This window comes from Vicugna pacos, chromosome 4 (genome assembly GCF_048564905.1).
Source record: "Vicugna pacos chromosome 4, VicPac4, whole genome shotgun sequence".
Lineage (NCBI taxonomy): Eukaryota > Metazoa > Chordata > Mammalia > Artiodactyla > Camelidae > Vicugna > Vicugna pacos.
The window spans coordinates 2,281,211-2,306,503 of NC_132990.1; the positions used below are offsets into that span (position 1 = coordinate 2,281,211).

Here is a 25,293-nt window from a genome sequence, read left to right on the forward strand (position 1 = left end):
TTAGCAGGAGGAGCCACGCCGTCATCTATTTATGTTGTGCCATTTGATAAATGTCATTCTGAACAATGAAAGTGAATTTCAAGTGTTTTCATGCTGAAAATGGCTTATTTACGTCTTTGGAAGGGAGGATTAGCAATGGTCAAGCCCTTGGCAGCGACCAAGTTTTCTGTCTACGATTCGATGGCTCTCCTTAGTTCAGTTTCTTTTCTTTTTTAGTTAATTAATTATTTATACAATTTTTGAAGGTTACTTTCCATTTACAGTTGTGACAAAATATTAGCTGTGTTCCTCGTGTTGTACAATGCATCCTTGAGCCTCTGACTTCCAGTAGTTTGTACCTCTCAGCCCCCGACCCCTCTATTGCCCCCCTCCCCGCCCCCGCACTGGTAACCACTAGTTTGTTCTCTGTATCTGTGAGTCTGCTTCTTTTTTGTTGTATTCACTGGTTTGTTGTAATTTTTAGATTCCACATATAATTTTTTAATTTAATTAATTAATTTATTATTGTATTACTGAATTATTTTGTTGTGGTGAGGGGAAGGTTATTAGGTTTATTTATTTTTAGAGGAGGTGCTGGGGATTGAACCTAGGACCTCATGCATGCTAAGCATGCGCTCTACCACTTGAGCTATACCCTCCCCCCAGATTCCACATATAATTGATATCATACCGTATTTGTTTTTCTCTGTCTGACTTATTTCACTTAGCATAACGCCCTTCATGTCCATCCATCTTGGGTCAGTTTCTTGAACCATCATCACAAGCTCTATGCAAGCATTATGCTCCATGTCAAATAGGAACCAAAGACTGAATCAAACCACTATGATTAATGCCTCTCCCTCATGTTTTCTCAGGAACTTCCCCACAGCTCCAGTGCCCGCCTACCCCCCACCCAGTACCAGCTTGGCCCACTTCATGACCGCCAGCCACAGCTGGATACTGGTTCCTTCCAAACAAGCCGTGGGCAGTGACTCCTAGCATGTGTCTGCCTTATTCCAGTAACTCTTTGCTTCTCAAAATCAGATGGGGGTGTCTCAACTAAATATGTGCTTCATGTACTTTTGGCACCGAGCAGGTGCTCAGCATTTTCTCTCTTTGTTTCTGTTTGTTTTAACCAACTAGTCATGTTGTTTATTCAGTAAGCACTTATGTGTCAGGAATTGCAGTCGTTGCTTCTGTCTTGGGCCAGGCGTTTTTCCCAAAGCTCTAGAGATTTTATATTAAAACATCTGTCTAAAAACTTCCCTATTTTTACCTTCTTTTTAAAACTGTTTTTTCCATCATTCTTTCATACTTCCCAGTTTCACTAATTCCCTTTTGTTTCCTTTAGCTTTGTCATTTGTAGTTCATGTACATTCATAACTCAACAGATGTTTGCTAAGTACCTACTGTATGCCTTGATAGTAGTTCGCAATGAGTAAGACTTTTATTACACTGTGTGTTATCCAGTTGCTTCAAAGCTTCAGTGTTTAGTTGGAGCAACAAATATGTACACCTCTCTAATCACGAATGATTTCTGTAACACACAGATTATATAAGGATGTGTAAGAGATTTCTAAAGAGATGGCATTTGAGTAGAATGACGAGGATTTTTTAAAGGTGGTGGGAGGGACTAGGGTGTTCGCTGTTCACTGGGACTAGGGTGAAGTATTAGAAGTGACAGCTATAAGTTTGGGGAAATTTCACAGAGGGCCTTTGAACACTAAATTTAGAAATTTAGAGGGGAGGGATAAATTAGGAGTTTGGAATTAACAGATACACACTTCTATATAGAAAGTAGATTAACAAGGATCTGCCTATAGCACAGGGAACTATATTCAGTATTTTATAATAACCTCTAATGGGAAAGAATCTGAAAAAAAATATATATATATATAACTGAATCATTTTGCTATACACCTGAAACTAACACAACATTGTAAATCAACTATACTTCAATTAAAAAAAATAGAAAGAACTTTAGCCTTTATTCTAGGCTATACAAAATCTCTTAAGTTTTTAAGAAGGCTAGTGACGTGAAGACAGTTGTGTTTTAGGAAGATAATTTTGGAGATGTGTGAATGATATTTAAAGAATCAAGAACTTAGGGATGTGTAATAGAGTTTGACTACATTTTTGGTACTTGACTCCTGACCACTTTTAAACCTTGCCCTCCTTCCTCCCCTTTGTCCACATCTGGGCAAACTGATGAGAAAGCCTGCATGCTCCCTACTGGGCACCAGCAAGTTCAAAGCACACAAGCCCCAGCTGCATTTCAGCCACAGTAAAAGCCAGAGCCAGTCGCCCATCCTTGTTTACAAGCAGCTTGGGAGCCACCCTTCCCTCCCCAGAATCCTTATTTGAGTAATCTCTTCACACCCTCTTGTGATGGGTCAGTGTGGACATCTGAACCCAGGTTTGGTGGGCGTGTCCATCATGTTCTGTGGAATAGTCTCAACACTGTATTCATGCTATGTAGCAATGAGTGCCTGGTAGAATGTGGTCGTGGAGGGTGAACATGAGTTGTTTGGTGCCCAACCTTCCCCTCCTTCTTCTAAAGCACTCCCCTCCTTTGAAGAACTTCCCCCTGACAAGCTGACACACCTTTGATCAATATTCACAGTGGAATACTACACAGCCATTAAAAAGGACACCACAACTCTATCTTCACAGGAAAAGCTGTTCAGTACACACTGTTGAGTGAAGAAAAGCATATGAGGAAACAATGTGGGTGTAGTATGATTTTATTTATTAAGTGTTTTCTTTTAAACTATTTTTGTTTTTTCTTTTTTCCTTTTTTGTCTTTTTTTCTGTTTATTATTTTTTATATTTTTATGAGGTATTTTTAATTGAGATGTAATTTTCATACAGTTTTGAAAAATGCATATTGTCAAGTGATCAGCACCACAGTCAAGGTATAAAACTCCCACCATCCCAACAAATTCCCTCATACCCCTTTGTAGTCAACCCTTCTTTCCATCTCCAGCCTCTGGCAACCACTCTTTTCTGGACCTCAAATTTTGCCATTTCCAGACTCTCATACAGTATATAGACTTCCCTGCCCCCCCCTTTTTTTTTTACTGAGTTACAGTCAGTTTACAAAGTTGGGTCAGTTTCTGGTGTACAGCACAATTTTTCAGTCATATGTGAATATACATATATTCATTTTCATATTCTTAATTTTTAAAAAAAAATTGGGGGGATTATTTATTTATTTTCCTAGTGGAGGTGCTGGGGAATGAACCCAGGACCTTGTGCATGCTAGGCATGCGCTCTACCACTGAGCTGTACCCTCCCCCCTTGGGCTTTTTAGTGTAGCGTCTTTCACTCATTAGAATGTACCCGAGTCGCCCACGGTGTGTGTATGTATGTCCTTGGGTCCACGATACGGATGTACTTTACTGGCCGAAGGACATTTGAGTTGTTTCTAGATTTGGGTGATTAATAATAAAGCTGCCATGAGCATTTTAGTATTTTTGTGTGATCGTACATTTTTATTTTACTTGGGTAAATACTTAGAAGTGAGATTCCCAGGACACATGGTGAGAGTGTGTTTAACTTTATAAGAAACTGCCAGACTGTTTTCCAGAGCAGCTGCACCTCTGTGCTTTCCCACCAGCAGCACATGTTGGTTCCACAATCCCTCCCATTTCTGTGGGTCTAGAGAGATCCGCACACTACTCACCGGGGAGAGAGGAGCTGAGACTAGGATTGGGGTTATGTCAAAAAGGAGTTTAACTTTGGCTTTAACCATTTAATTTTTATAGTGAGAATTTATTTTTTAATTACTTGTATAGTTAAAGAGAAATGAAAATGTGATATTTCTGACCAGAAAGAAAGCAAGAGGAAACTTACAGAAATATGGCAGGCTGAGATGATCATATGTACTGCCCCCCACACCACCATTTTAATTGTACAGAAATTCTGGGTTAAGTACATAGTCAGGCCCAAAAGAAAGAAGTAGCAATGTCTCAAGAGCCTTAAATAAGGAGAGAAATCAAAGCCAGAGCAGGAGCTGGTGCTGGGCAGCCCACAGCATCTCAAAGCAGCTGTGGGCCCTGGGCCAGACATGGGAGACAGCCTGGGCTGCATCAGATGGGAGCTGGGGTGGGTCCTCCTCCCCGAGCACGGGGCCTGAATACTCCTGTCAGTTGAAAGGCGAGGAGAAAAACTGCTGACCAGCCCAAAGAAGCTGCAGGGAAGTTGGTGGGCGGAGAAACCCAGCTCTCCAGATCCCTGGCATGGATAGACACAGGCCTCAATTTGCCCTGCCTACATGTGGTCTAGGTAGAAGTTCAAGTCCAGAAAGGAATATAAATTGTAGATACGGGGACTCCTCCAGGCTCTGGAGAAGCCACCCTGCCTGAAACTTCCCCGAAGGGACATTCTCACACTGTGCTCACTAAACTGTCACAGCAAAAAAAAATGACCCCAGCTAAAGCAAATGGACAATAAAAAGTTATACAGGGGCGTGGAGGTATAGCTCAGTTATTGTGCATGTGTTTAGCATGCACATGGTCCTGGGTTCAATCCCCAGGACCTCCATTAAAAAAAAAACAACTTAAAAAATTTTTTAAAGAAGTCAGACAACAGGTTAGTGGATAAGTCAAACAACAGGTTAGATATTACTAAAGAGGAAATTAGAAGATTTATTTGAAGAAATCACTCAAAAGAACAGAAAGATAATTAGGCAGGAAAAAAGTGAGTTCAGTTAAGAAGCGTGGAATGAGGTGGTTCAACGTGATCTAATCAGAGTTCCAACAGAGAGAATGAAATAGACACTATATTTAAAGAGAAGAATGTTACCCTGTCAGGTAACCTCAGTTGTTTGTCTCAGTGCAGAAAGATTTGAATGACAGAATTCTCTGTGAAAAGAGAGACTAGGTTATAAATGTCCATCGACAGATGACTGGATAAAGACGTTGTGATATATTTATACAATGGAATACTACTCGGCCATAAAAATGACAAAATAATGCCATTTGCAGCAACATGGATGTCCCTGGCGAATGTCATTCTAAGTGAAGTAAGCCAGAAAGAGAAAGAAAAATACCATGTGATATCACTTATATGTGGAAGCTAAAAAAAAAAAAAAGACAAAGTTATATATAAAACAGAAACAGACTCACAGACAGAGAATACAGACTTGTGGTTGCCAGTGGTGAGCAGGGTGGGAAAGGATAAACTGGAGTTCGAGATTTGCAGATACTGACTGGTATATATAAAATAGATAAATAAGTTTATACTGTATAACAAAGGGAACTATATTTGACATCTTGCAGTAGCTCACAGTGAAAAAGAATATGAAAATGAATATATGTATATTCATGTATGACTGAAGCATTGTGCTGTACACCAGAAATTGACACAACATTGTAAACCGACTATATACCTCAATAAAAAAAAAAAAAGAAACAACAACAACAAAAAAGAGGAACTAGGTTAGATCAAGAAGAGGATTGAGTGAACCTAGGAGTCCCTCCAGTCATGTCTACCCAGAAGGAGTTCCAATCCTAGGGCCAGGGTTCAAGTTACAGGAAGAAGCGAGACAGGAGCGTTCACCTTGCTAGGGACAGTCAGCCTTCATTCTGAGCCCCGTGAAGAGCGGCTGTGTGTGAGGTTATGAATAAACACAACGTGACTAAAAAAAGTTAAAGGAGAAATTATAACTTCCCTTCATACGCAAATGTATCATCTCAGAATTTATAAAGGACATTTTTAAAAAGAAGGAAAAAGAAACTGCCAAACTGTTTTACAAAGTGATGTACTATTTTATATCTCACCAGCAATGCCTCAGGTTTCCACTTTCCACATACTCATCACCACTTGTCTATCTTTTTTATAATATATTCTACTGGGTCTGAAGTGGTTCTGTGTGCTTTTAAGGTAGATTTCAAACTAAGCATCCTGCAAATCTATTTTTTACATTAAGCTGTTTTATTTTAAGCTATTTATGATAGTTCAAACTGTTGTTCAGTGCCCTTCTAAACTACCTTATCTTACAAAGTCTGGTTGTAATTTAAATTGAAAATAACCACATTCCTGACTAATCATTAGTTTCTAGCCAATCCTTGATTATGACTTTTTAACGTGTTTAAAAGGGTTTTGTTTTTTTTCTTTCTGATAAACAAAACTTCACAGTATCACCATCACTGCCCACCCTACCCCAAAAGAAAAGGCTGATTGCCTCTTGTAATTACATGATTTCAGACATTCGTAACCATGCTTGCGTAAGTCAGGGTCTCTGGGCCCCGTCATGTGGCAGCACCTCATCAGAACATCATTGTCACTTTCACATCAAGGGTGCGGGCAGAAAAGCCCAGATGTTTGCAGGTGCTCTCAGAAGCAACAGGAAGGCCCTGCTAAAGCAAGTTTACTAATGTTGTGTCAGCATGAGCATGCTTCAGCAAGGGGTTTCAGCTCTTCTAGTTCTGTTAGGGTAACAAATTGTTGTTGTTTTAAGATTTGTTTTCCAAACTCAGACTTGGGTTTCTTCTCTATGCATTTTCCTGCTTTGTAAGAGGCAGGCCAGTACATCTGGTTAGTAGTATTCGATGCTTACTGCACTTGTGAGGAGAGAACCCTCTTTCTGTCACAAATGTGTCAATGCTTATAGCTATTTAATATTTAAAACAGCATGGAATTGGTATCTGAGGCGTAAAGTATGACTTAGGAAATTGGAATCTGTCCTTTGGCTGTTTTGTCTTTTAAAAAAAAAATGCTTGACTTTGTTGGCCCACATCCACTGTTTTCATTTCCTCTTGTCGCCGGGCCGCATAATCCACGTTGGACAGTTGTTATGCAAGCCTTTGGGGTCCTGGGGCCCGATTTCCCCTTGCAGGCCTTCAACAGAGATCTCTCTCCGTTTCCAAATAAAGCTCAGGTTTATGCAGGCCATTTCTTTGGTTAGCCTTGGCCTCTGGAAATTAGTACATTTCTTCAAATATTATTTAAATGTACAGGTTAGCTAAACTCTTCAATAGAAAGAGATTATGAAAGATAAGTAGGAAGCTTACAAACATTTAAACAAATGTCTTTACAAGTAAAATTTTCATGTAAGAAAAAATTTTAAGCTGCAACTTTTCGCTCATTTATCAAATGTGATTCAGCTAATTCCAGTCGAACAAAATCAGGTGGGCCGTATTTTCAGAATAGAGACATGTTAAGCAATTGTACTTTTGTGTAAGTGAGCCAAGGAGTGAGCAGTAAAATCTCCATATTTTCAGGCAACCTTAAGCCTTTCCACATACTGAAATACGGAGAGGATGGGAATGAGCTGAAAACATTATTTGGAACACACTGAAAAGAAATTTTAAAAAATTGCATAATATTGCATAATGCATAAGATGAGACCTTCAAGGGAAAAAAATCCAAAAAAATACCTGTCAAAAGTTCTGCCCTTATCTATCAGTCATGACCCAAGGAAAGTCACACTGACTCCTTCCCAAAACAGTATTTCAGACATCTCCGCATCAGGAAGGGCTTGCAGATTGCTAGTCTTAATCCAGGAAGATCAGGTAAAACAAAATAGATTTTATGGTTTTTTGTCCCAAATCCTGGAACATCTGTGCACAATATTTCATGCATTTATGGTCACTGCTCAGGACAGATAAGACAGAGCTGGGAAAGACCCAAAAAGAGACAGCAGACTAACCAAGATGGCTAAAGGGCTTCCAGATGAACAAAAAGAACAAAGCATTCCCCACCCTGGATGGCAGCGGCAGAGGGGAGGCATTCATGTATTTACTTACTTATTGTCTGTCTTCTCCGCTAGATCGTATCCTTCATGAGCTCAGGGATGCTGTCTTTTGTATTTTAACTTCTTGTTGAGATAAATAGATACGGAAAAGTGCACATGCATTATAAATATACAGTGAGATGGTTTTGGTGAAATACACTTGTAGAACCATGGGCCAGAAGAGGAAGCAGGGCACGAGCAGCCCCCAGAACAACTGTATGCCCTTCAGTCATGTCCCCTATAGGGCCAGGGCCAGGGCCCACCCACCTGCCATAGGACGCCACAGGATGGGGTTGGCGCCTGTCACTCCATGCAACGTCCATGAAATCCACTCGTATGCAGTGTAACTGATGATCTCATTGCCAATGTGGTGCAGAAACCTGAATCCTGTCAAGAGACTAAGCGACACTTGGAGGGTTGGAGGACTCAGGTTTATTACACCATATGCCGGCAGGCCCAGAGGAGCTAACACTGCAAGCTCTGGACCCCGCGTGTGGATTTACACAGACTTTTATAGGGTTTTAGTTTTTGATTAAGTTTGTGCCATATGCAAATGAGGTATTAGAAATGGACCAATCAGGAGTGAGCTTTTGGGAACCAATGGGATTTTAGGGGTAAATGCAAATTAGATGTTAGAAATGGACTGGTCAGGAGTGAGCTTTTGGAAACCAGTAGAGTTTTAGGGGTAAGTTTCATTTTCCTAGAAGCAAGCTATTTTAGAAGCACAAAAGCAGGAAGGCAATGGCCCTGCCTGGGAGGTCTTGCTGGTCCCTTTGCGGGTTTTGCCCCTTCAAATGTAGCCTTCTGTTGTGTGGATGAGCCACAAAGCGTTCACCCAGTACTGTGTTCCTGGGCCTTTCTAGGTTCTGGCTGCCGTGTGCCTGTCTTTTGGTGACACTTGTACCTGTTTCTATTGGGTGGAATTGCTGAATCTTAGGGTAAATGTATGCTCAACTTTAGGAGGCATTGCCCAACAATTTTTCAAAGTAACTGCATTTACACTCTCACCAGCAGGATGTCAGGGTTCCAGCTGCTCACATGAGCTTCAACACTGGTTTTGTCAATTGTTTGTAGCCCTTCAGGTGTGTATGTGTGTTCCGTTGTGGGTTTTGTTTGTATTTCCCTGATGCTCAGTGTTATATTGTTTACCAGGATATACCCAGCATTTAGCAAAGTGCCCAGGGTTTTTATTGGGGCTCTTGCAACACAAGTGACAGAGGATGGGGCAGAAACCCGATTCACAATGGCTTAGCAAAAAGGAAAGTTTGTCCCGTAGTAGTAGAGGGCTGGAGCTCAGTCAGAGAAAGGGTTACCTGGCCTTCGAGATCACACCCAGCTAGAGGAATCTCCCTCCTGCTGCGAGGCCCTCATCTCTGCACTGTTCTCTGCCAGAAGAGCAAGCTGGCCTCATGCAGCCTGGAAGGCTGCCTGCAGCCCCTGGGTGGTCTCTTCCCAGGTGAGCAACCCCTGCAGGAAAAGGCTTTGTCTTCCTAGCATCTGCCTGTCGGTTGGCCCAGGGCATGCCACTTGCTGTTTGCGAGTTGCTGACAGTCAGTGAGGACCTGATCAAATCCTGTGAACAAGGGCAGCTCTGTGGCCAGAGGAGGGGTGATAAGAAAGCTTGCCGGGCAGAAATACCCAGGTCTGGCAGTCCACTGTAGCTCCACACTGTAGGCACTCTGCAGATCACTTTGAGTGAATGAATGAGTCAATCCAAGTTCATCGTACGTGTACACCTCATCACATGTGAGAGGATGAACTTGAAATACTTTCACTGAAGAGGTCTTCTAGGAAAATGAAGCAATTTCAGGAGAGCAAAATCCTTCTATCCTCAGTCAGTTCAAGAGATATTCCATGCCAAACATACGAATCATTATAAGATGCATTTTGCCGATTCATGCATGGTCTGTAGAGAAGCGAATAAATGAAAGCATTTACAGTGTTTGCTTCTCTCCTGTTACCTGTTGGGAGTTTTAAGTGGGGCCCAGGCTCAGCTGGCCCCTTCCTCCTGCCCGGTCCTGATGGGGCTGCTTATTAACATTTGTGGCCAGATGACAAGGCGTGTGTTTTTCTTAGACCTAAAGGACAACTATGCATTTTCTCTTAAGATTCTTTAGGTGAAAATTGGGAGCTCCTTATTGTAATAAATAAGCATAATACTTAAACTCATGGCAGGACATAAGGGGGTGTAAGCATTTAGGTGAATATTCCTGCCTCTCTCACAAGTGTCACATGGGATCGTGCGTAGGGATACTGAGACAGAAAAAGGACATTAAGTTAAAACTAAGCAAGCTGAATAAAATACAGGCTTCAGTTATAAGAGTGATGTACCAATACTGGTTCATGAATTGTAACAAATATACCACACTCCTGTTAGGGTGGGAACTCTGTACTATCTTCCCAACTTTTCTATCAATCTAAAACTGTTCTAAAAAATAAAGTTTGCTTTACTTTAAAAATTCAGTAGAGGACTTGGAAGAGGCCCATGTACAGAATAAGCCTTATTGGTTTCAGGGTAAATTCACTGTGACCTCCCTCCACTCTGATCAGTACCGAGTGGGACCATGGTGTCACTGAAATTTGCTTCGAGAAAGGCGTTGGGATCAGGAGGCCAGCTCAGCTTGGCTTCTTTGCTTTGGACTCCAGGTCACTGGAGCAGCCTTGCACATCTTTGAGCCCTTTTTTTTTTCTTCTTCTTATTTATGAAATGGGCATATTTTTAAGTCCCTGCTTCATAAAGGTATCCCATGATTCAAAATGTGAAGATCACACAAAGTTAGAACTATTGCCCAATATTCATTTTATTATATTTTTCCTTAAACCATCAGGATTTGATATAATATGAAATTTCAACCATTTAAAATTTTATTTACATAAGTTATTTATGTCCTATTTTATTTTGTCCCAGAGGTGCAGGCTTGCCCTATTTCTAAGGACATGAGTTGGCCTGATGGTTCATATATTTTCTTCCCATTTTAAAAAACTGAAGGCATTTAACATAGGACTCTAGAATGCAAGTTAGGATATATGCCATTGGCTTTATATATAAAACGTAACTTAAATATTATTTAAACCTTAAATTCTATACCCAAACTATTCATCAAATAATGAGGGAAAATTGAAAATATTGTAAAATCTGAAAGGCCTCAAAAACGGACAATTGAAACACACCACCTTTGTCAGGCACCATGTGAAATGGCAGCAGAGGGGAATTTAAAAGACGTAAGGCGCAAGGATGAAGAATTAGGCCAGAGGAAGGCATCAGTAACATACAGGAAGCAGATAAGAGAGTGGTGTTTGATGAAGACCAGACAAAGCTGAGACCCAACGCTTGAAAGAGGTTGATTTGTTCTGTGGAACTTCTGAAACAAGGGCTGTGGGCAGGAGGAGAATTAGTAGAAAGTCTGTATGAGAGACAGTCTGTCCTGGCCCAGACAGAAGTCCGCCAGAAAGGGCCTGGACTCTGGACCTTGCCTCCTCTGGAGAGATAACTAAAGACTTGTTTAAAAATTAAAAAAAAAAAAAAAACCCAAAAAACCCCTAGGCACGGCAAGTTTCCTTCACTAGATCAAGAGCCCTTTCCTGTTGGGGACCTAAATCTTACACCACGTGGAATGTATGAACAAACTTTTAGGGGCGATTATATTTCCTAACAAGTTATGTTTCCTGTCATCAAACTCAGTTGCCAGCAGAATCATGTTACAACTTGACGGTTGTAACACCCGCCCTGTATATTACAACTCTGTTTGGATTTAGACATGATAATATGGTAGAATTGTTTATGAACTCAATTTTAGAGTCCGATTGCCTTGGGTTTGAATCAGTTTCCCTGTTGTGTGATCTTGAGCAAGTATCTTAATTTTTCGAGCCTCGGTTTTGTTTAAACGGTCATCACACCGGTGGTTTCATGTGACTGCTGTGAGCATTGAATGAGCTCAGGCGTGTCAAGGACGTAGGGCCTGCAGGTGCTAAGAAGTCAATAAATCGTGTGTGGCAGTGTGGGTGTGTAATTTGTCTTTTGACAAAGACATTTAACTCTTTAAAAACCCAGAAAGTCTGTGATTCCATGAAAGAATTTAAATGAGACCATAGTAACTTTAAATTATAATCAGTTTCAATGTTTTGGGCATTACTTTGAGATTTCTGAAAGAAAGAGAGAGTTTAAATCTGAGCATTGATAAAATTGCCAGTGAATATCTGGAATATTACTTTCATTATCTGCTTGCATTTCAGTATTTTGGACATATAAAATTACATATTAAAAAGTGTATAAACAGAAAGTTGTTAAATTACCTCTAAAGAATTTCTGGCATTGATCATTACGTTCAAATGTGTGCGTATTCAGCTTCTTAATTACCATTTCTGAGTATTTTAAAAGAAACCAGCTTGGCTCACCTTTTTTATTATTAGTTTAGGAGAGAACAGACTGCATTTAAAAGCATACAATTGCTACCCAGTTAGCTTAGAATGACAGTAACTCACTTAAAACCAGAACTACTGCTTGGACTTGTATCCCCCACTGAAGTGATATTTTCTATCCAGTGATCTTTTTTTTTTTTTTTTAAACTGAGGTGTAGTTGATTTACTGTTGTGTTAGTTTCTGGTACAGAATCATGATTCAATTACACGTATCTGTGCATATATATATATTATATATATATATTCCTTTTCATATTCTTTTTCATTATAAGCTACTACAAAGTATTGAATATAGTTCCCTGTGCTGTACAGCAGGACCTTGTGGTTTATCTATTTTGTATGTAGTAGTTATTATCTGCAAATCCCGAACTCCCAATTTCTCCCCCTACCTCCTGCTTTCCCCTCTGGTAACCATAAGTTTGTTTTCTATGTCTGTGAGTCTGTTTTTGTTTTGTAAATAAGTTCATTTGTGTCTTTTTTTTTTTTTTTTAGATTCCACACATGTCTTACCATATGCTATTTTTTTTCTCTTTCTGGCTTCACTTAGGATGATAATCTCCAGGTCCATCCATGTTGCTACAAATGGCATTATTGTATTCTTTTTTATGGCAGAATAGTATTCCATTGTGTATATATACACCACATCTCTTTGTCTGTTCATTTGTTGATGGACATTTAGGTTGCTTCCCTGTCTTGGCTATTATAAATAGTGCTGCTATGAACATTGGGGTGTGTGTACCTTTTCAAGTTAGAGTTTCCTCCAGATATACGCCCAGGAGTGGGATTGCTCGATCATATGATAAGTCTATTTTTAGTTTTTTAAAGAATAGTGGATACACCAAACTACATTCCCACAAACAGTGTAGGAGGGTTCTCTTTTCTCCACACCCTGTTCAACATTATCATTTGTGGACTTTTTAATTAGGGTCATTCTGACCGGTGTGAGGTGATACCTCGTTGTAGTTTTGATTTGCATTTCTCTGATAATTAGCAACACTGAGCATCTTTTCATGTGTCTATTGGCCATCTGGATGTCTTCACTGGAGAAATGTCTGTTTAGGTCTTCTGCCCATTTTTCGATTGGGTTGGTTTTTTCAGTTTTCTATTTTGTTGTTTTTATTAAGTTGTATGAGGTGTTTGTATGTTCTGGAAGTTAAGCCCTTGTCAGTCACATCATTTGCAAATATTTCCTTCCAGTCCGTAGGCTGTCTTTTCCTTTTGTTTATGGCTTCCTTTGCTGTGCAAAAGCCTTTAACTAGGTCCCACTTGTTTATTTTTGCTTTTATTTCTACTGCCTGGGTAGACTGCCCTAGGAAAACATGGCTATGATTTATGTACTGTCTAGTAATCTTAATGGCGTTGATCTTTTAAGGGTACACTTGCCTTCAGATTGATCGCAGTGTGTTTGTTTTTTGGCTGTATATTTGGCTGAGTTTGCTTACCTGACTTTCCCTTTTCCATTCTAAAAAGGGAAAATACAGAAGAATTATGTTTGTAAGCTTTATTCCTCCCTAGGAACAGGGTGAGTTTATAGCTGCAGACGGAGGAAGGCTAGCGAATCCTGGGTGGGTAGACTGAGGTGCTGGGATGATCTCATGCTTGCTGTTAATAAGTGTGTGCTGAAAAATTCCAAAGAGTCTGTGATGTGTGCATGTTTGTGCATGAGTCACACCAATCTGGTTTTCCCAGCTCGTTCCCCTTAGAGGGCCTGTGAGCCCCGAGGCCCCAGGAGCAATGAGCCCAGGTCTTGGTTTTTAAATACCGTCATCTCCTTGGAGAAACGCTGATTTCCTGTTGAATAAACTAGTGATCTATGAGTCAGTAATGATACAAAATAAGGGAGAAAGAAAGTCTCGTCCTTCTGGCGGAAAGCTACCCATCAATGTGGAAGGAATGATGGGAGCAGACCGTCGCCCTTTGGGAGCCCTCACTTGGCTGACTCAGCCCGGCGGCAGCCGCGGGCCCAGGCGGGTGAGCGGACGTCCGAGGAGGAGCCAGGAAGTGGCCTGGTCTCATGATGTCCCCTGGCAAAATACCAAATACAGAGGGGAAAGGGTGACTTTGGGGGCCAGCACAGCAGTGTTTCCGTGCCACTCCTGATGTGGCCTCGTGACCTCAGACCTGGATTGAGGCCCATCCACAGCCCAAGGGGCCTCACTTTCCAAACTGCCAAGACTTGAAGCAGGACAGACTGGGGCTTGGCAGGGGGCTTGGGGTCAGGGTGGGGGGTTATGGCTGTGACCGGCGCAGAAGGGAGCTGAGGACATCTGAAAGAGGCATTTTTCTGGTTGGAATGGTATGTTTTGGTACAGCAGGAGGATGGCCCCATCTGGGGAGATGCCCACTGAGGGTGCAGGGGTGAGGGGTGTCACGTCTGCCCATCGCCCTAGAAATGGACGAGTGACTGGCTGAGGGAGAGCTTGCAGAGAGGACACAGACGGGCCCACCCGGGCAGGATGGCCTCAGAGCCTCCAGGATCACACACCTGTTCACTCCATAACATCCTTATGGGACAGGTTTGATTATGTAGATGTGAAATGTGTGCAGAGAGACTGCACCTGTGTCTGGCATGGAGGAACCACTTAATGTTTGTTAGTTTCCTCTTTAAAATGAGAGCAAATCGTCGTTCTTCCAAATGCGGGCAGTGTAGGCATTTCTAAGCCGTCTGATGGTGGGAACGGTTGGAACACTCGTCTCGGGGTTGTTGGGTGTGGGGCGCGGTGCGCATTGTCCAGCTCGACTCTGACTGTCCACTTGTGCCCCTCCAGAGCCGCGCAGGCCCCCATCCTGGGCGTACTGGTGAACAGGCTGCCCCTTCTCTTCCCACACCCAGCTCCTTGTGGCCCATGCACTGTGTCAAATGACAGAAATGATATGATATAGTAACTAGTTTGATGCCTTTTTTCCAAGGGACAGAATCCATGCTTAGGGAAGTCCAGTGCCTCAAAAGCAGGGGACCCCTGTGCCCGAGGGAGTTGTACCACGCAGAAACAGGGCAGGATTGGCCAGGAGATGCTGTTTCCTGCGGTAAGGTGAGCTCACTGAGGCTGAGCTGGAGGACTGTGGTTGGTGTCAGATGCTGTCCGGATGTACGGGCTGATTTCGCTTTAGATTTGTGCCATGCCTCGGGGGTCCTGGTTTTTGTGGGGCCTGATTTACAAATTAACTTCAGCTGCCTCTGCCACCATCTACCCAAGCCTGTTGGCACGCCACGATGACTTAAGAATCGGCCACCTCCTTCCGCTGCACCCATTTCTGTCAACCCATACCCGGTCGCAGCACCTCAGAGCCCCCCACTGCCAGCTCCACTGTTCCCCTGCTTCTCTTGGCAACTAGGCCTCCTTGTGGAAAAGCTGTCAGTATCTCCTTCCTCACCTTGGGCAGAATCCGGCACAAGTCCTCACCACCCCACCAATACCCTGGTCCCAGCATCACTGATGGAGCCGCACGGCCACCCACCTCCTCCCTGAGCCCTGCCTGTGTCCCCTGTCCCACACCTGGCCTCCACCTCGCCCGTCTGCGTGGGCACATCCACCACACACTGCCCTTGTGTCGGGAGCCCCACATCTTCCCACCGGTGGCCACCTCTCCCCAGCAGCACAGTCGCCTGCATCCTTGCCCTCCTCGACCCTTCTCTATTCTCACATCAGCAAGTTCCATTCTTCCTCTGGAACACATCCCCATTGTCACCACCAGGCCACCAGCATCTGTCACTCCAGGGCACATGCCACCTGCTTCCTCACCTCACCCACCTCACCGCACAGCAGTCATGGTAATTCTTTCAGAATGGGAGTCAGACCACAAGCCAGGCTCTGGGGGAGGAGCCTGCACGTGCTGGCCCGGCCCACCGCCCATCTTCCCCTGCACTGTCCTCCATATGAGCACTTGGTACTGCTCCTGGGACCTCAGCAAGCCAGCTTGTTCCTGCCGTGGGCTGGCTCTGTGGTGTCCGTTCTCTGCCTGGAATCCCCTCCCTGCCTTCCCATCATTCAGGTCTGAACCCGAGTGTCACCTGCCAAAGGAGGACCCCCGACCGCCTCCCGGTCACTCACCGTCCATGTATATACGTGTAGCTCACGATTGGATCCTCGCTTCCAGAACGGTGCCTGGCGCAGAGCAGGGAGGGTTTGACAAGGAATACCGTTCACCTGAGTGGAGCACAGCTGCTCTGCTCCCCCGGAGTGGAGGACACCCCTTGTGGAAACAAACTGTCTGCCTCAGGCGTGGTTTCTCTTTGAAGTCAGGTTCACTGGTGTCAATTTACATACAGTAAAAGGTACCCTTTCTAACTGTAGAGTTTGCTTAGTTCTGACAGACGTCTGCACTCAGACCTTTTCCTGTGGCGACTCCTGCTCTGTTCTCTTTTTCTACAGTCTCATGAATGGAATCCAATATGTGTGGTCTTTCAAGCCTGGCTTCTTTCACTCAGCACATTGCTTCTGAGTTTTGTCCGTGTGTCGCGTGGGCAGCATTGCTGATCAGTGTTACATGGTTGGCACCCACTGTTTCCACACCCACTAAGGGGGAGTTAATAGCCCATTTTACATTTTGAAAGGATCGCTCACTGCTTCCACTGTGGGGCTCTTATTAATGAGCTGTTGCATGCAACTTTGTATAGATGTATGTTTCCATCTCTCTTGGGTAAACACCTAAGGGTGGGATTGCTGGATCACATGGTAAGTGTATGTTTAACTTCATAAGCAGCTGTGAAACTTACCCAGTTCCCACCAGCAATGGTATGATCATTTCAGTTGCTCCACAACGTGGTTTTGCTAGTCTTTTTGCTATGAGCCATTCTGGTAGGTATGCAGTGGTACCTCATTGTGGCTCTTATCTGCATTTCCCTAACCACTAGTGATATCTTTTGCCTTCCACATCTCTTCCTTGGTTGCTCAATCTGAGGCTTGTCTTTTTCTTAGCTGTGGCTCTTAAGAGCAGTGGTTTCTAATTGTGATGAAGACGACTTGTCAGTTTCCCAATTTATTTTTCTTTTGTAGATCCTGCTTTCTGTTTTATATCTGAGAAATCTTTGACTAACTCAGGATTACAAAGATTTTCTCCTGTATTATTCTTTCAGAAGTTTTATGTTGTAGCTATTAAACTTATGATCCATCTGGAATACATCTTTGTGTCTAGTATACGGTAAGCGGTGAGGGTCATTTTTCTACATACAGATATCTGATTGTCCCAGCACCATTTGTTGAGAAGCCCAGGATGAGTTTTGTCCCATAGTGTGACCTCACTGATCTACGTATCTCTGGACTGGACTGTCTTCAGAATACAAAATGGTATTAAAATGTGACTGGAAAATTCCACTCCTGGGCATATATCCAGAAGGAACCCTAATTCAGAAAGACACCTGCACCCCGGTGTTCACAGCAGCACTATTTGCGACAGCCAAGACATGGAAACGGCCTAAATGTCCATCAGTGGATGAAGGGATAAGGACAATGTCACACACACACACACACACACACACCATGGAATATTCTTCAGTCATAATACAGAAATAAATCCTGCCGCTGGTGACAATTTAGACGGGTCTTGAGGGCATTATGCTAAGTGAAATAAGTCAGACAAATACCATGTGATTTCACTTACTGTGGAATCTAAACAAACAAACTGAACTAACAGATACAAAGAACAGATTGTTTCCAGAGGCAAGGGTTGAGGGGTGGACAAAATGGGTGAAGGATTCAAAAGCTACAGACTTCCAGTTATAAGATAAATAAGTCCTGTGGATGGAATGTGTAGCATAGTACCTGTAGTTAGCAATATTGTATATTTGAAAGTTGCTAAGAGAGTAAATCTTTTTTTTTAAATTTTTTTATCAGGGGCAGTAATTAGGTTAATTTATTTTTGGAGGAGGTACTGGGGATGGAACCCGGGACCTTAGGCACGCTAAGCATGCACTCTACCACTTGAGCTATACCCTCCCCTAAGAGAGTAAATCTTAAAAATTCCCATCAAGAGAAAACAATTTTAACTATGGTGGTGGTTCTGGATGCTAAGTAAACTTATTGTGGTAATGAGTTTGCAATATATACATGTATCAAATTATTTTGTACACCTAGAATTAATGTTGTGTGATAATTATATCTTAATGAAAAAGTCTGAAAAGTTGTTTTAAATGTGACTGGAGCCAAGACAATTAAATGAGAAAGGAAGTCTTTTCAGTAGTTGGTGCTGGGACAACGAGATATTTACAGGCAAAAGAATGAAGTTGGACACCTGCCTCAGACCATATACAAAAGTTAACTCAAAACGTATCAAAGAAATAATTTTAGGAGCTAAAAATATAAAACCCTTGCGACTTTGGATTAAGCAGTAATTTCTTAACCAAGACACCCAAAAGAGCACAAACAAAAACAGAATAAAAATAGATAAATTGGATGTCACCAATTTGAAAACTTCATACAAATAACACCATTAAGGAGATAAAAAGATAATCCACAGAATGGGAGAATGTTTTAAAAAATCGTATATCGGATAATCTAGAATATATAAAGGATTACTACAACTCAATAACAAGAAAAATAACACTATTAAAAAAACAAATACTGGCAAGGAGATGGAGAAACCAGAACCCTCATACACTGCTGATGGAATGGTAAAAAACGGAGCAGCCACTGTGGACGACAGTTTGGCAGCCCCTCCGATGGTTACACAGTGTTACCATGTGACTCAGCAATTCCGCCCCTAGGTACATAACCCAAAGAAATGAAAGCATATGTCCACACAAAAAACCTGTATACAGATGTCCGTAGCAGCATTATTCCCAGTAGCCAAAAAGTGGAAACCTCCCAAGTGTCCAACAGCTGATGGATGGCTAAACAAAATTGGTGCGTCCATAGAGTAGAATGTTACTCAGTGATAGAAAAGAGGCTACAATATGGATGAACCTTGAAAACATTCTAAGAGAGAAGCCAGTCCCAACAGTCCACAGATAGTATGATTCCATTTGTATGAAATGTCCAGAATAGGGGGATCTGTAGAGACAACTGGTTACTCGTGACTGAGTGGGGAGCAAAGGTGTGCTGAGCGGATTAAGGGGCAGTGGCTTAAAGGACCAGGGTTTCTTTACAGGGTGATGAAGTGTTCTGGAGTTAGAATGTGGTGGTGGCTGCATAGCCTTGTGAATATACCAGAACTCACTGAATTATACTTGAATTCACCTTAAAAGTGAATATTCACTTTAAAGGGGTGAATTTTGTTAATGTGAATTAAATCTCAATTTAAGGGAAAAAAAATCATTGTTTCAGCCAGAATCCTCTTTGGGAAAATATTAAAGTCAAGATGAATAAGGGTATCTGTGGACATTCAAGGGTACATTTAAACACAAGGGTCAGGCTTCCCACTCATTTAAGTTGGGGGTGCTGATTTGGTCATTGCTCTTCGGCACTGGGATGGTTTGACTGATCTGTGACACAAAGCTGGTTTTCTCTAAAGTTCTGTTACAAATTCTGTTCCCTTTGGAACCCCCCAGCACTGTTGGTGGGAATGTAGTTTGGTGCAGCCATTATGGAAAACAGTATGGAGATTCCTTAAAAAACTAAAAATAGACTTACCGTGTGATCCAGCAATCCCACTCCTGGGCACGTATCCAGAGAAAACTCTAACTCGAAAGATACATGCACCCCAGTGTTCATAGCAGCACTATTTACAATAGCCAAGACATGGAAACAACCCAAATATCCATCAACAGATGAATAAATAAAGAAGATGTGGTATATATACACAATGGAACACTACTCATAAAAAAGAATAAAATAATGCCATTTGCAGCAACCTGGAGATTGTCATACTAAGTGAAGCCAGAAAGAGGAAAAAAAAAATACCATATGGTATCACTTATATGTGGAATATTTTAAAATGACACAAATGAACTTATTTACAAAACAGAAACTGACTCACAGACATAGAAAACAAATTTATGGTTACCCCGGGGAAAGCGGAGGGCGGGGGGATAATTTGGGAGTTCGGGATTTGCAGATACTAACTACTATCTACAAAACAGATAAACCACAAGGTCCTACTGTGTAGCACAGGGAACTATACTCAGTGGCTTGTAATAACCTGTAATGAAAAAAAAATGTATATATATATGTATAACTGAATCACCATGCTATGCACGAAATTAACACAGCATTGTAAACAGACTATACTTAAATTAAAAAAAAAAAAATTCTGTTCCCTTCGGACCAGCATCCAGCAGCCATTCTGAAAGCAACGCTAGGTCTCAGGTGGAAAACGGGATGGATAACAAATTGCCGGCTTTCTCACAGTTCCTATTTTTCCATCGTAAACACCGGAAGAGTTCTTGAATGCAAACTCCGGGCATATGGCAAGCAGCTAAATAAACATCCGTTTTGAATCATCGCTTGGGACGAGCTTCCTGTGAAAGGCTGACTGGCCCAGTGTGTGCTGAGGACCCGCATCGCACAGCCTGTCCCCAGCCTTCCCAGCAACACTGGACGCACAGACCTCCCCTTTGCTCCTTTTAGGTACCAGACCTGGACTTTCGCTTTACTGGTGGCAGAATGTGAAGTACCTAACGAAGGTGCTTTCCAGGTCAGGCTGGTAACTTTCCAGGCGACCTTTGTCGCTTTTTTTTTTTCATGTGAAATACTCTAAAACATTGACCAGATCGCTGCCCTAGCAGAGTACATTGTCTTAATCCTCTCTTGGTGATTTGGTTGGCTTTTATGACTGTCAAATACAGAAATAGGTAAAACTTTATTTTTAAAATTTTTAAAAATTTTTAACTTTTTATTGAAATATAGTCAGTTTGCAGTGTTGTGTCAGTTTCTGGTGTACAGGTGCACAGCACAATGCTTCAGTGATACGTGAATATACATGTAATCGTTTTCATATTCTTTTTCACCATAAGCTATACTACAAGATACTGAACATAGTTCCCTGTGCTATACAGTATAAACTTGTTTATCTATTTTATATATATACCAGTCAGTATCTGCAAATCTCAATCTCCCAATTGATCCCTTCCTGCCCCCTTCCCCTTAGTAACCGTAAGTTTTAAAATTTTCAGTTGCTGCTGAAATGTGCTGATCTTGTTGTGACCTCAGACATTTGCACTCAGAGTTGTATCACTTTTCACAACTGATCTGTCTTCTCCCGCGGAGCCACCTGTACGTGTCCGCCTCTGTCACTGAGACCCACCCCCACCCACCCTTTGTGTTTCGGTCAACGACCGAATCTGGACTCTGCTTTTTTTTTTTTTTTTTTTTTTTTTTTTTTTTGTCTCTCTGGGCCTCTTTTCAGCCTTCAGTTGTTTTCTTCCTGTCAGTGGTTGTGCTCTGAATATTTGAGGTCACCAGGCAAGTGAATGAAGCTAGATAAACGGAGCAATATTATTAATTTGTAGAAAAGGAAGCTTTCCACACAACCCTCTAGCCCTCCAGAAACACAGACTAAATGTCTTCTGAATGTCAGCATTTCTGCTTTTTTTTTCTTTGTTAACTAAAGAGAGTACAGGTTGTTTATTTATTTTTTTTATTGAAAGCTTCTAATCTAAACCCTCCTTCTGCTCATGAGGAGAAGCCCTGGAGAGGCAGTGAGGTCTGCTTGGAGGCGGACCAAGCCCCTGGGCCCCACGCTGGAACCGGCCCAGGCCACGTGCTTCCAGCGCAGCCTGGAAGTTACATCGCCACATTCACATGTTCCCCTTTACATTCCTCATACAGTTGTTATTAATTTAGAAGAGCTTGAGGTTAAAAAAAAAAATCAACCAGGCCTTTCCATTTCAAACACTTAGGTATACATTTTCTCATAAAAACTGTTCTGTTGAAATACAAAATCATCTGTAAGTTTAAACCAGGCCCACCCCAGCCTCTGGTCAGAATGGCTTGGTGTTTGGACGTGTTCTTGCTCCATCAGCATCCTTTCTGCACAGGGGTCTGGGAGCCCTGGCCTCACACGCTGGCAGCAAGCTCACTGATATGCGAACTAGTCCTTTAAAAGTTGTGACACATCTTTGTCCCCACAAGCCCTCATTTGATGGAGCTGACTTGGTTCAGCCGTCAAGTACCTGCAGCCTCAGGAAGCCCCCATCCTCTGCAGCCTACGGGTTGTGCCACCCCCAGTTCCAGCCCTGCCCCTTGTTTTTCAGGGGGAGGGGGTTCTCTGACTGGCTGCTAGACCCCAGACATTTCTCAGATGAAGCCACACCTCACTGTCCTTCCACGAGGCTTGGGGCGGCCACAATGGCTGGGCAGTTTTCCAGGAACTCAGAAGATCTGTTGCGAACGTTCTGTTAAGATTCCTGCAAAACTTTGTTGTTCTAATGACCTAAAGTCAAGTCTAAATTACGGGTGTCAGTTCTGGTAAACTAGAGGTTCCCAGGGCCTGTTACAAATAATAGAAAGAAGCAGACATTTCCAGAACTATTACATTACATGGGGGGTAGGGGGAGCCAACTCAAGTAGAGAGTTGCAGGCCTGGAGATGTGTGAAATTGGACTTCATTTCCATTTTAAAATCCTTTTGACTCTAAAATGGTGCATAATCTCATCACAGAGCTGACTTTTAGCAGAGTGTGCTCCCCCAAACCCCAGTACCCAGAATAGCTGGACACCACGCTTGGGGGGAGACACACAGGGGAGTCAGGGGAGTCACCAGGAGAGTCCAGGGAGCCTCGCGCTGGGTGTTCAAGAGCCATCTGCCCCCGCTTGCTGACGTGCAGCTGTGGCCATTCAGCAGCAGGCGTGAGGATGGACAGGGTGGGAGCATCCACGGTGCTGGGGGTTCAGCCCACAGGCCTGAGTTTGAGAGGCTTTTCAGGTCGAATGCTAACAGCTCCAGAGAAACATTCACTTTACAGTGAGAAACCTGGCAGGCAGCACCTGATGACAGCAGCATGTCTGACCAGCCTCGTCCAGCTGTCCAGGTCACCAGAGACAGACAGGATGCTGCGGGGCCCTGGGTAGACAGACCAGTGAACTCAAAATGGACTTGTGTGACACGTTAGCATTGGGGAGTTGACAGTGTGAAGCCTGGAGGCCACGTGGCCGGGGCAGTCTAGGAGTGGGGATGGCTCTCCTGGGCCCGTGGTCAGGACACCATGATGCCATGCACGACCTGAGCACGTGGCGCATCTGAAACTTACAGACTTTCAGGGAATGCAAGACACACCTCAAAAGAATTTCTCACTTTTTTTCAGTCTCCTGGAGCAGCGTCCTTGCGCCCCACAGATTTCTCTATAACTGTTTCTCCTCCCCACAGGAGAAGTACCCAGAGGTGGTGCACCTGTCAGAGGGGGCCTCCTCCAGCTGCATGGGGATCCGGAGCCCCCGCCAGCCAGGGTGAGTGCTGTGCCCTGCCAGGCCCCTGCCCACAGCCAGACAGGGGTTCCCTGCTAAAACTGAGGACAGCAAATAGTAGAAAACAAATGCAAACCCCCTGACATCTTGAGATACATCTGTGGAGTCGTAAGAGCACGAGGGGGGCCCTCCTGGGTGAGGGAGAAGGGGAGTGTGAGGACTGCAAACGTCAGACGGGGTGTGACGGAAACCCCAGCGTGTGCTGGTCTCACTGCCGGGGTCCCTGGGAGGCCAAGGGAAAAGCAGAGCTGTTCTGATCAACTTACCTCAGGGAAGGCTGGGAGGGGCGAACTCACCTGGGTTTCCCTCCACCCACCGTGGGTGCCTTTGTGAGCACCGGGGGAGACCCACCTGGACGTGGTGTGCTTCTGTGACCTGCATTTGAGTATCTCAAGATGTTCTGCCTTCAAGCCTTCCCGTGGCGGTGCAGTTACCTGAGCTCCTGGAACTTGCCTTGTTATTCAGCATTATTTCCAAAATGCACCTTGGTGGGGGTGCCTGTGGCTGAAGCTCATTCATTTTCAGCACTTTTACTCCGTTAGGTGAATATATGTGTTTCTGCATTCAGGTCTTGGGCATGTGGGTTATTCGTCATTTCCCACTATTTCTGACATTCCTGACACAGAAGTACACAAGCTGCTTTTGGACATATACCTAGGAGGGAAACTCCTGGGTCACAGGGTAAACTCAGCTCTCACTGCCAAATTTCTTTTCAAAATAGTTTATCAGTTTGTATTTCCCACCAGTAATTTTTAAGTTCCTGTTACTTGCCATCCCGTATGTTCAGGCTAATGTGTAGTGGGTACCAAACCGTATCTTTCTACACCATATGGTCTCAGTTTCCATTTTTCCTGTTTGCTAATGACGTTGAACATCTTCCCACGTTTAACTGACCACACCTTCTCTTCATCTGTGGGTAGATGTCTTTAAATCGGGGGAGTCTGCCCACGGCCTTGGGGAAGGGCAGGAGCTTCAGAAGGTGGGGAGGAGGGCGGTGCTCCTGCCGGGTGGGCATCCTCCCCTGGAGAGACAGGTGGGCAGGTCACCCTTTTAACCGGATTTCACAAAGCCCTTAAGCAGCGGATCGCATCTCTTTCAGGTTTGAACTAGTCATTGTTTGGAGGATACAGATAGATGAAGAAGGGAAGGTTTTGCCAAAGCTGGACCTTCTCACCCAAGTTCCGCTACAAGGTAAGGACCCGTGGGGATGCGCTGGAGACACCTACTTACTGCATCCGATTTTACGTGGCAGGAAGCAAGTCTTTTGTACTTTTTACATCGGTTTTCAAAATATTTTTATCAATAATCACTCCAAAAGCACATGCAAGGGCGCTTGCTCCCCCGTGGCGCTCCTGGGCTAAACGCACGCCTGTCTCTGCCCGTGGCGTGCAGGTAAGGGCTTTGTGCCCGGCCCTGAGTCGGTCGTCCCGGCTTCCTGCTCACTGTGGCCACGCGGGAGTGAGGGGAGGCCTCGGTGAGATTTCTTACAGTGTGTTTTCTTTAACAGCCCTGGAACTGGACAAGAACAGAGTCGTCGAAACTGCTCCCTTCAGCTTCCGAACCCTGCTGGGTGTGCTGGGCATTGAAGCCACTCTGGAAAGCCTGATAAAATCGCTTTGCACAGAGGAGAACTAGTTCCCAGGCAGTGAACACAGAGGAGTAAGATGCTGCCCCTGGAGGCGGGGGATTTTATTGAATATAAACATTTGCTTTTTTTCCACTTAGAAACTCTACCTTTTTAGAATGTGTTTATGCAATTATGGCACATTATATATAAGTTGTCAGGACATGAAAAATAAATACAGTTATTTAAATTCCA

The 25,293-nt window shown here is 43.4% G+C and overlaps 2 protein-coding genes and 1 long non-coding RNA gene across 7 annotated transcripts in view; 2 read left to right on the forward strand and 1 right to left on the reverse strand.

Annotated features, from left to right (window-relative positions):
- The window catches only part of ECM2 (extracellular matrix protein 2), a 71,981-nt gene extending 55,769 nt beyond the window's left edge, over positions 1 to 16,212 (reverse strand). Inside the window, exon 1 of one of the 3 annotated variants that reach the window (XM_072959100.1) lies at positions 16,189 to 16,212. The gene's annotated coding sequence lies outside the window, so the exon portion shown is untranslated. The remainder of the gene's footprint in view (positions 1 to 16,188) is intronic. The other 2 variants (XM_072959102.1, XM_072959099.1) reach the window with 2 other exon arrangements.
- The window catches only part of CENPP (centromere protein P), a 220,403-nt gene extending 195,110 nt beyond the window's left edge, over positions 1 to 25,293 (forward strand). For 2 of the 3 annotated variants that reach the window (XM_072959105.1, XM_006209218.4), the window contains 3 exons: positions 23,377 to 23,456; positions 24,574 to 24,665; positions 24,982 to 25,293. In XM_072959105.1, the coding sequence (XP_072815206.1) occupies positions 23,377 to 23,456; positions 24,574 to 24,665; positions 24,982 to 25,109 (300 nt within the window). In that variant the 3' untranslated portion in view covers positions 25,110 to 25,293. Of the gene's footprint in view, positions 1 to 23,376; positions 23,459 to 24,573; positions 24,666 to 24,981 lie in introns of those variants that run through there. The other variant, XM_072959107.1, reaches the window with a different exon arrangement.
- On the forward strand, positions 15,837 to 16,430 carry LOC140695959 (uncharacterized). The gene is made up of 2 exons (XR_012071815.1): positions 15,837 to 15,908; positions 16,130 to 16,430. It is a non-coding gene; the product is annotated as an uncharacterized lncRNA (long non-coding RNA).